The sequence below is a fragment of the Danio aesculapii genome, chromosome 11 (genome assembly GCF_903798145.1).
Source record: "Danio aesculapii chromosome 11, fDanAes4.1, whole genome shotgun sequence".
Lineage (NCBI taxonomy): Eukaryota > Metazoa > Chordata > Actinopteri > Cypriniformes > Danionidae > Danio > Danio aesculapii.
This window is the reverse complement of record NC_079445.1, coordinates 31,218,238-31,231,165: the sequence shown is the minus strand read 5'-3', so window position 1 is coordinate 31,231,165 and position 12,928 is coordinate 31,218,238. Positions and strand designations below refer to the sequence as shown.

The 12,928-nt window shown below is 38.2% G+C and overlaps 1 protein-coding gene across 2 annotated transcripts in view; it reads right to left on the bottom strand.

The window, feature by feature from the left end:
* Positions 1–1,114: 1,114 nt before the first annotated feature.
* The window catches only part of ttbk1a (tau tubulin kinase 1a), a 54,504-nt gene continuing 42,690 nt past the window's right edge, over positions 1,115–12,928 (bottom strand). For both annotated transcript variants that reach the window (XM_056468221.1, XM_056468222.1), the window contains exons 14-15: positions 4,546–6,044; positions 1,115–2,406 (exon numbers count right to left, since the gene is read on the bottom strand). In XM_056468221.1, coding sequence (XP_056324196.1) covers positions 1,962–2,406; positions 4,546–6,044 — 1,944 coding nt within the window. In that variant the 3' untranslated portion in view covers positions 1,115–1,961. The remainder of the gene's footprint in view (positions 2,407–4,545; positions 6,045–12,928) is intronic.

Sequence of the window (12,928 nt, the reverse complement as noted above, 5' to 3'; positions counted from 1 at the left end):
TTCTTACTGTGAGGCAACAGTGCTAACCCCTTGAGCCACAGTGCTGTCTTTGACTTAGGCCCAATCCCAGTTCTACCCCTTAGCCCCTCCCCTTCTGCATGTGGACGTGAAGGGGTAGGGGTGTCCCAATTCTCTTAAGCTTGAAGGCGTAGGGCTGAGGGGAAGGGCTAGATACCCCTTGATTTTTCAGGACCACACTCGAAACCAAGGGGTACAAAAAATTCTCAGAATACACTATCTAAAACGGCAGCATGGCTGCACACAGAAGTCAGGAGATGCACAAACTAGTATGTTTTGTCATTATTACAGTTTACAACTAACATATTAATATATTCATAACCGTGTTCGTGTTTTACCGTCATGCTTTAAAAAAAAAGCTAAAATAAAAACCGCAAAATTTCGCTATCTATAATCCCTTATAATAACTCCTGTACAGCAGTCCCACAACATTCTGACACTCGTTGACACTCGAATACCCTATCAGAAAAGTCTAGTGGCTGGGAATGAGCTTTTTACAGTGTCTGGTATAATATTAATGTTGTTTCATGTGTTTACGTAGATGAATATGGCCATGATGTAAATACACAGTACAGTTATGATCTTATTGCCACATTAGATCGTTGTAATAACATGATATTGTTGCCTTTAGTGATTTCCTGAAGATAAATACCAAAAAATAATGCAACTGGAATAACTACAGCAGTCGCTATCGTCGATCACATATGAAGCAAGAGATCGCGATTACATGATGACATGTGCAGGTGCTGTCCCATTTCTTAGGGGTACATTTTGAAGCCCTTCTCCTTCACACTGTTGTGTCAAGGGGAAGGGGTACAAAAATAGAATTGGGATTAGGCCTTACTCTTCAGATAAGCTTGAAATGGCTGTGTTGCTGAATGGAATATTAAATGAAACTCTCATGAGGGCTTTAAGTGATTTTTTTTTTACCAAGGGGGTTTGTTTCAGAATAGAGTACAATCCCTGTTGCAGTTGAAAGTGTTTCTGAAGAGGATGTGAAATGTTTCACTGTAAAAAAAACAACAACATTGTAACACAGTTAAAATCATTTTAAGATCATTTTATGCTCCTTGTTCCAATAAAATCTTGACCAACATCTCACCATTGTAATAAAAGCAACAAAATAAATAAAATAATGTGGGAATTGTTCATTTAGAAATAATCCGTAATGACAGTTATGAGTGTGTGATTTCTGCCATGCTTAAAAAACAAGACTCTGTGTAGAACCCACAATAAACTCCATTAACAAAATGAAACCCCTAATACTTATCCACCATTTCCTTTACCGGATAAAAAATAAAGAAGTCTCTGCAAGAAATACTGAAAAGAATATGTACAAGCATACAGCAGTTTCATCAAACACTTGTAACAAGCTAAAGACAAGGCATGCCCATCATCACAAGGTTTACAAAGAGGGCCGAGCTGCAGACCAGAGAAAATTTGTGCAATTTGTCATGAATATGTGGCAGATTTCGTAACTTTCTGTGTGTCTGGTGGTTTATAATCATTTGTGCTGGTTAAATAGAGGTATTATACTGTATGATTCTTTTTTAGATGATGAATCGATTTGTCATCATTGCGTGTCAAGGGTCAAAGACAACTTGGCGTCTAACTAATATTAAGGTACACCTTCAAAAAGCATATATTAAATGGAATATGCACAACAGAACGACACGTATACAGTATAGCACCATGTAAGCTAATGTGACATTTCCTCCATATATTCCAAGACACTTTCATTAATGGGAAAGTTTTACATGGTTTTGATTTTATAGTACAACATAAAATGATTTGGTGTAGGATCCACAATTTGCATGATCTATTAGTAAGACGGTTAAACCAATTGAAAAGAAAAATTTGGTCAATAGGGTGGGTGACATTTTGAGGCGACATCTTCAAGTAATTAAGAAGAAAGAAATCCAGTAAACAGCAGTCACAGTGTCTTATCTGGCTGCAGCTGCATTGTTGCTTGTGCTTTTTTCCTTTTGAACGGGAGCTGTGTTTTTTGATTGAGCAGAAGCTTTGGTTCGATTCCTGACAGTTGTGTTGGTGGCTTTGTTTGGTGATGGTTTGGCGTCTTTTGCAGGATCACTGCAAGTAGTAGTCCTAGACTTCACTGGGAGCTCCACAGTGGTTCGGAGGGCAAACGGCTGCTTGCGGGATTCAATAACAGCAGTTCGCAAGTGTAGCCTATGGGGCGAGGGACTAGCTATACGGGCTGAAGAGAAAGTGCAGTTTGCGGTGCTTAAGCTGCGGCGGGATGCAGCAGGAATACAGGAGAGAGGCATGCGATTGCTTCCACTTGGCATGGTAGAATGCGACAGAGTTGATTTTGATCTTGCATGAAGTGCTGGAGCACTTGATCCTGATTGTGACTGTACTTTCGGGCTAAAGGGATTAAAACAAAAATACATTTATTGCATCCTGTCAGTTGTGTTGTGCAAAATTTAGAAAGAACTTGTTGCTGAAAAACTAGCATTGCTTATCATTGGCGTGAGTTTTGTTTTACATGATGGGATAAGTATAGGACACTGGTTGCTAGTCACCAGCATAAGGTATGATGGTTTAGGTGCCATTAACACTACTGCCTTTTTTTTAAAGCATGTTTTGTAATAGTGTCCACACTACTCCAGCATATGAAAACAGGGTGTTTTGAAATTGCTTAAAACCCCATTTTAGTTTGGAAACTCTGGTGTTGTGTTTTAGTTCTGTTTTTAAAATAAGACGCAAGGATCTTAATACAGAGATATTAGATGGGTCATTGAAGATTATCTTTCCAAAATTCATGATTGTTCTATCAATGCGAGACACAGACTGATTCAATTTAAAGTTATCCACAGACTTCATTATTCAAAAGTAAAATTACATAAGATTTTCCCAAATGTTTCCTTATTGTGCAATAAATGTAAAAACTTTGAAGGTACATTGAATCTGGTCATGCCATAAAATTAGTTCATTTTGGCAGAACGTTTTTAATTTTGTATCTGAAGTATGTAGGAATGATCTGTCACCGGAGCCAAAATTGGGCATTTTTGGAGACAGAAAATTGGAGATAAAAATGTAACACAGGCAGTATCTTTGTGTATGATATTAGCAAAGAAAATAATTTTACAAAATTGGAAGTCAAATTATGTGCCTGTTTTTAAAACCTGGATTAGGAGCTTATGTCATGTGTTGCCCATGGAGGAAATGCGATATGGGATTTAAAAAAAATCCATATTAAAATTCTTTTTTAATCTGGAACCCAATTATTTAATTCAGTAATGCTGACTTGTAATTTACTATATGTTGGATTGGTTTGGCATATGTCAAGTTGTGGGGCCTACACATTCATTCATTTTCTTTTCGGCTTAGTCCCTTTATTAATCCGGGGTCGCCATAGTGAAATGAACCGCCGATTTATTTAGGATGTTTTTTTTACGCAGCAGATGCCCTTCCAGCTGCAACCCATCACTGGGAAACATCCACACACACCCATACACTCTGGACAATTTAGCTTACCCAATTTACCTGTGCCACATGTCTATGGACTGTGGGGGAAACCAGAGCACCCGGAGGAAACCCACGCGAACGCAGGGAGAACATGCAAACTCCACACAGAAATGCCAACTGACCCAGCCGAGGCTCGAACCAGTGACCTTTTTGCTGTGAGGCGACAGCACTACCTACCTTATTTATTTTTTTAGATTTAATTCAATTTTTTTTCTCTTATGCTTTCTGAATGATATTGTATTATGTTGTGTCCGACTGTCTGTGTATTGTGAAATGGCCTTTGTACTTTTTTTTGTTCCATTTATGTTATTGTTTATTTTCTTATGCTGAAACAAAATAAAAGATAAAAAAATAAAATTAAAACAAAGGGGTACAGATATCCAGAAATACTCTATGTCTGGTCTGCGTATCATGATCATTACACAGAAGGTAGACTGTAAGTGAATGTAAGATTTTAGGCAGTGTAGTTTTCTGAAATACAATAAAAATCTCAGTCTGGACGAGGTGCATTTTCATTCTAAAATGCCATTTTAAGATATAAAATCAGTGGTGTAATTCACACCTTATATGCTGGGACCAGCATGGAATGCAGTTGACCAACATAAGATATGTTTTATATCAGGGGTGACCAACCCTGTTCCTGGAGATCTGCTTGTAATTATCAAGTGCTCTCCCGGTCCTAATTAATTGGTTCAGGAGTGTTTGATCAGGGTTGGAGCTGAGGTAGGTAGATCTCCAAGAACAGGATTGAGCACCACTGTTTTACAGGATAAGACCAGCATAGGATAGTGAGAGGAGGGTAGGGTTGGGAAATGTCCTTGATTCGAACTCAGGACGCCCTGACGTGCTACTGCACCATATGTCGGCACGCGAACCACTAGGCTATTGTGCCGACAAATGGAATTTTAACTGGAACGCCAAGACGAGGAATACAATCTACACACTTTAAATTTGATTCTAAATAGTGCACAACATTGTATTTCAAACATGTTCTTAATAAATATGTAACATTTCATTCTAAAGAGCTAGACTTACCCATTGCTTGCTTTTCGTTCTAATTTTGCAGCTTCAGATTGGCTCAAAGGAGGTGCAACAACTAGTTTAGTCGAAGGCTTCCTTATTGGGGTGACTGGTCGAGGGATCCTGCTGTGCCAGCCAGTTTGATGCTTTTCCTCAGCCTCCTTCTTGAGCTTGTTAAGGGAATCATCAGATTCCAGAATATCTTCCTCCGAGCCTGTAGTAGAAAGAGTCTCTGAAGGCCTCTTGGGCTCATCTCCAGAAGATAACGAGGATGAAGTCCTGGAATTCAGTCTAATCCAGCGACCCTGACGCTGTCTTTCCACAACTTGACGGGCCAGGTCTTGCTGCATGGCTCTTCTACGCATTCGTTCTTTGGTGGACAGGGATTTCTCAGATCCTGGGTCCTCTTCCGGGACTAGAATAGGAATCCGACTTCTGCTTCTTGGCCTTGGATGTTTAAAAACAATCTCAGGTACTGTGCTCCCCTCTTGAATGTCTTCTTTCGGTTTATTGTCCTGTTTGGAGTCAATTGTTGAATCTTGAATGATGGCTTCCATAGACTCTACACGAAGAGGAAATGTAGGACCGTCTTGCTTTACTGTTTTTTTATTTGTAAAAGAGCCATCTAGGACATTTGGTACCTGAGATTCCTCTGTCAAAATCTGAGAGATTACTTCAGACTGGACACAAGCTGCAGCTCCTCCTGGCTCTGAAAGGATTGGTTTGTCCTTTATCAGTTTGGGTTGTGATTTGCCTACAACCTCCTCTAAAACTTCAAGAACCTGTGCACTACTGGAGGACATAACATTCAGATGGGTTGTCTCTGCAATGTGTACAAACGTTTGCTCCACTTTGGAGAAAGGGGGTGACGCAATTGAGGCAGAGGCCACTGGAGTTGTTGAGATGGTTACCACTGGTTTAGATGGCTGTATGAATGGGTCAAACCCAGTTATATCGGGTTGCCTTGCATCTATAGGTCTCTCTGCCTGCTTTATGTCCTCTTGTTTCTGGACCTCTGATTGACCAACTTCATTCAAGTTTTCATTTTGAGGTGCATCAAAACTCCCCACACCCTGATCAACTTCAGTCCTGTTTAAAGCATTTGGAGACTTCTTTGTGTCTCCTGGTGAAAACAAAACAAGGGTGTTTGAGACATCTTCTTGGTCAGGATCTACATCAGCCACCGAACCTGGTTCTTTTGGCTCCTTTTGTGGATCATCGGCCACCAAGGTAGATGGAGCCCCATCTTGACTACGTTCAGTACTCTTTTCACTTGCTCCGCTGCTTGATTCGCTCTTTGTGACGTCGTCATCTCTGGGCCCCTCATGTTGTGTCTCTGGCGGTGTTGCTGTGAAGGCCCGGCGCTGGTGAAGGCTTCCTGTAAGCATGACTGTGAGGAAGTCGGCTCTCTTAGCCTGCAGCTTTGGAAGTATGTGGAACATCTCCTTCTCAGAGGATGGGGATTTAGTCCTGTAGTCAGTGGGTGATAATAGAGGCTCACTTGGGGTTGGGGCCTAAAAAAAACAACAAATAAACATAAATGTTTCAGTTCTGCCATATTTACAAGGCATTTTGAGAACATTTATATTACAATGATTCATTTAGCAGATGCTTTTAGATGAAGTGACTTACAAATGAGGATAAAAGAAACACTTCAAATCATTAGAGCAGCAATATATATATATATATATATATAAAATAGATGCGATGTCTATTATAAAACTGCGGTCCATTCGGAAGAGTCCCTGTTAGGTGTAAATATGATCCCTTCTTCTGCCTTTATAAATGCATTTTGTGACACCAAACAACTTCCCTGCATAAAGGTTCATCAAAGGATTGATCAGTTGTCTCCTTCGAAATCATTTCATTCCATAGGGCCTTTTGAAGTGGCCAGTTTTGAGCACATAAGTTTGGAATGACACTTCAGTATGGTGACCATGATTGTTTTCACTTCAAAGTACCCCTGAAATATCTCATTTGGAATGCACTCTAAGGGTGCTTTCACACTAGGTCTATTGATCCGCACCCGGGTTTGTTTGACGTCAGAGTATGTTACGTTTAGCTAGTGTGAACGCTGTCTTCTAAACTCGGGTGCGCACCCACGAACTGTACCCTAGTCCGCCTGAAAGAGGTGGTCTGGGATACGGTTCATGCGAACTCTGGTCCTGTTCACTTCTGATATGAATGCAATCGTAAAAATAACAAAAGTGAACCGCCAACTGTACAACAAACTTTAGTTTTTATAACGTTCATTCATGTCTGTATGTCTGTGTATCAGCTACCTTGGCGACAAGAGGGACTGACCCAGTGCAAACAGTGATAATGTCTGCTTGTCTGCTGACTTCTGCAGACATCGCATGATGTTCTGAACGTTAACAATTTTTTTTTTTGTTTTTTTTTTTTGTGGCAGATAGATGCAAGTGTCTCTCTGTATTTTAGTTTTGGTAACAAAACCAAAAGATTCAGTAAAAGCAGAATGACTGTGATATGCATACGTCTCCATTTTGGAGCTTTGCTTTCATGGCAATCACCTAGCAACAGCTATACACAACAGCAGCTTGATGACTCAAGCGTACCGAGGTTCAGAAGGAAAAAAGACTGTGTGAACACAATCCAACCAAGGGGGGACAATCAAACTTGGGTTCGGACCAGGCATTCGGACCAAGTATGAAAGCACCCTAAGTTCGTTTAGCAGGCTTTTTTATTGAGTCTATTAATTAAGTGTTGTTAGGAAATGTCTGATGCATATAGAAAGGAATACACGCTCAGTAATAAAGGTATGCGAGCTGTCACTGGGGTGGTACCTTTTTAAAAGGTACACATTTGTACTTGAAGGGTCCATATTGGTACCTCAAAAGTATATATTAGTACCTACAAATTTTAAGAGGAACACTTTTGTACTTTTAGGTACTAATATTGTTATTTTTTAGGTACCCTTGAGGTATTATTATGGACCTTTTAGGTACAAATTTGTATCTTTTGAAAAGGTACCACCCCAGTGACAGCTCATGTACTTTTATTTCTGAGAGTGTAGCAAAGAATGTTTCCTACAGGTGACTTGTCAAGCCCACTCACCTTTGTGAAGCACGCTTAAGATTGCATAACATCCCATGCTTCAGCGTCAAAGCTTGACAGAGGGCGTGTCTGAAGTTGGGACTGACGCGATTGTCATAGCAGTGTCAGCCAATGAAATTAGTCTGCAATCAGCTACTGTCTGAATTGGGGTATTTGCATACAGAGATCTGATTGGCTGATGCTTCCGTTTGCGCTTGAAAAGTTGAAAAAGTCCCAACTTCTGCAGTGAGCAACGCCGCTGAAACAGCGCCGACAGACCCTCAATTCAGTTCGGCAGCACTTGACGTCACCTATTCAAAGTGAATAGGAAGCAATGACGTTGACGCCCCGTGTGAATGGGACGTAATGCTATCCCAGATTGTTTGTATGATGTGTGGTGCACCTACGATTTTGGAAAAACTATGAGAAAAAAGACATTTTGAAGACCACACTTACTTTACGATATGAGAATATTACTTCAGAACTAAGGTCCTGCAAGCTTTAATAAAGCATTTTATTCATTTCTATATTTGAAACCATTGCTATACAACCACTCAATGCATTTATGTATTTTTTCTCAAACTTTAATTTTGTTTAAATTGTACACAAGCTTTTCAAGATTGTCTAGATTACATACATAAAAAAGGCACAAAAATGTGTTAAAGAATTTTCCATATTACAGCAGCCAGTCATATTTTGCTCCCTCCCCTCCCCCCTCCAAGTGTATCCCAACATACAGTTTTTCTATACAATACATACAGACTAAAACCAACCAGATAACATGCTTTTTTATGTATACAGGATTGATTTCGATGTCTCTTTCTTGGATATGTATGTACATAGTATATCCTTTAATTAAAAAAAACCTTTAAAATACATGCTTTACTTGGAAATCTTACAAGCATACTGTACAGTGATATTGTGATAGAAAAGGTAATATGCCTATAGTACATCAATCTAACAGATCATAGCCCATTTACATTACATAGCGATACCAGACCGTCACTGTAAATGAAAAATCTTGTTTTTAGGTGACTTGCCTGGTTACACAAAATAAAAAATAAAATTTCTGCAACTCATCTTTGACACTACTGCTATTACCCAAAGTGACACATAGCTGTTTTTCATTGGAAATATATTGAATACATTTAAATATTGACAACAGTTGGTGCTTGTATTAGCTCTTGTAAGAGCATATATGTTGTTCTGGTTAACATTGTTGCTTTTCAACTGTATCAGTATCAACATAACAGTTCATTGTGAAACTTTTCGCTCTCTGCAGCCACGATTTTGCTCAAAATGTCCTTGATCCATCAGATCTCCCTACATAGATTACATAGAATGACCCTGCAATCAACAATATATCATACAACATGCACATTACAGCTATAATACAGCATTTCCTTCATATAAAAAGGTTTTGTTGTGACAAAGGCATTGTGTAAAGAGCATAAGTACTGAAAACCATAAAAGCAGTTTAGTGGGGTGTAAATTACTTTCTTTTTGGTATTTCAAAGCATCACATGCAGATTTTCTTCATGTAGAGATAAACTAGAACTAGAAGGCCTTTGAAAATAATTGTAAACAGTATATATGAGCTAAAAGCAAATCCAAACGAAACGAAACATGGGACATGCTAACATTTTGTAATGGGAGATCTAAAAAGCACAAGTATGGAAGAGAGACAAGAAGTGCTGTTCTCTCTACTATGCTTCAATGCTAATTTATTTGTCAATCCAATATTTAGAATATCATCAATTCATATTTTTGACATCAAGTCGATCGATTTGTAAGCAAATCAGTAGTCAATATACAAGGAAAACATAAAGGCATACACAAAATTGTCGTACATTTTCATTTACTTTCATTGACCGACTTCTTTTGGTAGTCATGCAAAAACAAAGTTTTAAGTTTGTCCTTCCAGCACTTCCTGGTCAACAGACCAGGACAGTCTCAAAAATACTGACTTTTCTTGCATCGTTAATTACGTTTCTGTTAAATCACTGCTTAAACATTGATGTAAACCAGGCAGAAGCAGATGTGCAAAACAAGTGCAAGAGTTAGCAGCCTGTTTGGGTATATAAACAGTACATTCATGTGTGAAGCCATGACTGTGACAGTACCAGAAATATATTCAAAATCCAATCGAAAACGATACGTTCTTCATTTTGTCCTAGTACAATTATTATTCACTCACTGTGATCGCGGAAAGGTGCAGTACACACTCCGAAATTGATTTAATAATACACTTCAATCATTTTAATTGCTTTCTGTTTTAAAACACTTCTTTGTGTTGTAAAAAATTATAATTAATTACAGTGCATCCGGAAAGTATTCATAGCGCTTCACTTTTTCCACATTTTTTTGTTACAGCCTTAATGCCAAATGGATTAGATAAATTTATTTCCTCAAAATTCTCCACATAATACCCCATAATGACAATGTGAAAAAAGATTTTTTGAAATTATTGCAAATTTATTAAAAGTAAAAAAGCTGAAAAATCACATGTACATAAGTATTCACAGCTTTTGCCCTGGAGCTCTAAATTGAGCTCAGGTACATTCTGTTTCCACTGATCATTCTTGAGATGTTTTAGCAGCTTAATTGGAGTTCACCTGTGGTAAATTCAGTTGATTGGACATGATTTGAAAAGGTATATACCCGTCTATATAAAGTCCCAGGGTTGATGTCAAAAGCACAAACCAAGCATGAAGACAAAGGAATTGTCTGTAGACCGAGACAGGATTGTCTCGAGGCACAAGGCCGGGGAAGGTTACAGAAAAATTTCTGCTGCTCTGAAAGTTCCAATGAGCACTGTTGCCTCCATCATCCATAAGTGGAGGATGTTTGGAACCACCAGGACTCTTCCTAGAGCTGGCCGGCCATCTAAGCTGCGTGATCCGGGAGAAGGGCCTTACTCAGGGAGGTGATTAATAACCCGATGATCACTCTGTCTGAGCTCCAGTGTTCTTCTGTAGAGAGAGGAGTACTTTACAGAAGGACAAGCATCTGTGCAGTAATCCACCAATCAGGCCTGCATAGTAGAGTGGCCAGACGGAAGCCACTCCCCGCCTGTAAAGCATACAGTAAAGCATGGTGGTGGCAGCATCATGCTGTGGGGATGTTTTTCAGCAGCAGGAACTGGAAGACTAGTCAGGATAGAGGGAAAGATGAATGCAGCAATGTACAGAGACATCCTGAATGAAAACCTGCTTCAGAGTCGTCTTGACCTCAGACTGGGGCGACGGTTCATCTTCCAGCAGGACAATGACCCAAAGCACGCCACCAAAATGTCAATGGAGTGGCTTCACAACAACTCAGTGAATGTCTTTGATTGGCCCAGCCAGAGCCCAGACCTAAATCCTATTGAACATCTCTGGAGAGATCTGAAAACGGCTGTACACCGTCACTTCCCATCCAACCTGCTAGAGCTTGAGAGGTACTGCAAAGAGGAATGGGCAAAAATTCCCAAATACAGGTGTGCCAAGCTTGTGGCATCATATTCAAAAAGACTTGAGGCTGTAATTGCTGCCAAAGGTGCATCAACAACGTATTGAGCAAAGGCTGTGAATACTTATGTAGATGTGATTTTTCAGCTTTTTTTATTTGTAATAAATTTGCAACAATTTAAAAAAATCTTTTTCACATTGTCATTATGGGGTATTGTGTGGAGGATTTTGAGAAAATAAATAAATTGAATACAGCTGTAACATAAAAACATGTGGAAAAAGTAAAGTGCTATGAATCCTTTCCGGATGCACTGTATATACATACATACATACATACATACATACATACATACATACATACATACATACATACATACATACATACATACATATATATATATATATATATATATATATATATATATATATATATATATATATATATATATACATATATATATATATATATATATATATATATATATATATATATATATATATATATATATATATATATATATACATATATATATGTATAAAATTACATAAAGAAAGAAATTATAGCACAAATAAATAATTTTTAAACAATTATTGAGCATTTTAAGAGACAAGAATAAATAAATGATCCAACTTTCATAAATCATGCTTATTATCTCATATTGCCAAAAATCTCTGCCTGCTACCACAACGCAACTTATGTTCAAGCCTAAACCGAAGCCCTCATCAACATGAAGATTATTCAACAAAAGTGCTATTAAATCTTCTACGAATATACATAAGGTTTTCTAGAATATGCCCTTATTTTCAGAAACACGGGTGAATTAATTAAACACTCAATCTCGTCTCAATCTTGAAACCATCAATTCACATCTTATTGCAATCACTCGCTTTTTTTGTTCGCCAACAATACAGCTATGGCTCCAATTCGGTGTCTTTTTATTTTTTTAAAGTGCAATAGTGAGAAACAGTACTCATAAGACCCTACCGCAATCGCGCACACATATTTCTGCTACTCAATAACATACAACACTAAACATGTGCATCCAACCCAATTCTAACTAGGAGGTATTCGATGAGATATAATGCTTACATGGTGCATTAGAAGCTCTACGCACATAAATATATGATTAAATAAGATATGGAAGCTTATTACAGAACACATAAAAGACACCATATCATGGAAACTGCTTTAATTATTATTATTTTTTTGCTTTTGCTTACTCTATGGCTATAATCATTGCAAAAAGTGGCAGATAAACAAAGGTAAGTCCTAAAATTTCATTTGCTCAATGACTGTGGCTCATATTTAGCTTAGATAATCAGACTCCATCTTGCCACTCCATTGGTTATAAAAGCATAGACATATTATTCCCTTTTGCTCCTATAATTGCCTTTTTTACACTTAAAACACTTTCATTCAGCTTGCATAACATCTCCTTTGTGAGGCAAAGCACCTTTAGAGCACAGAAAACTACTACTTTTTTTGTAACATTGAAAGCCTGTGTATGTAAGGAACATTATGCAACATGAATGATGGCTCAGAAAGTGATACAATACTATTGGCAATTAATTTTTTATGTAAAAAAATTGTAATAGTATTATGAATGTTGTTGTTTTTTTTTGCATGAAAGTCAATGACATAACTTGCATATTAAATCAGGGTGACAAAAATGCAACACACATGCAACCGAGATACACAAACAACTGCAGAAAACAAATGGTGTCCTACCCAGACGTGATGTGACGCATGATTACATTGAGTTTTTGTTCTAACCAGCTGTAAAAGCAACATCTGGCGAGTGACCTGGCTCACGTGAATAGCGGCTCACTTGAATAGCTTTACTGTTTAGTGCTGATAATCACAGTCAAAATGTTTGTAAAAAGTGATTAGTAGA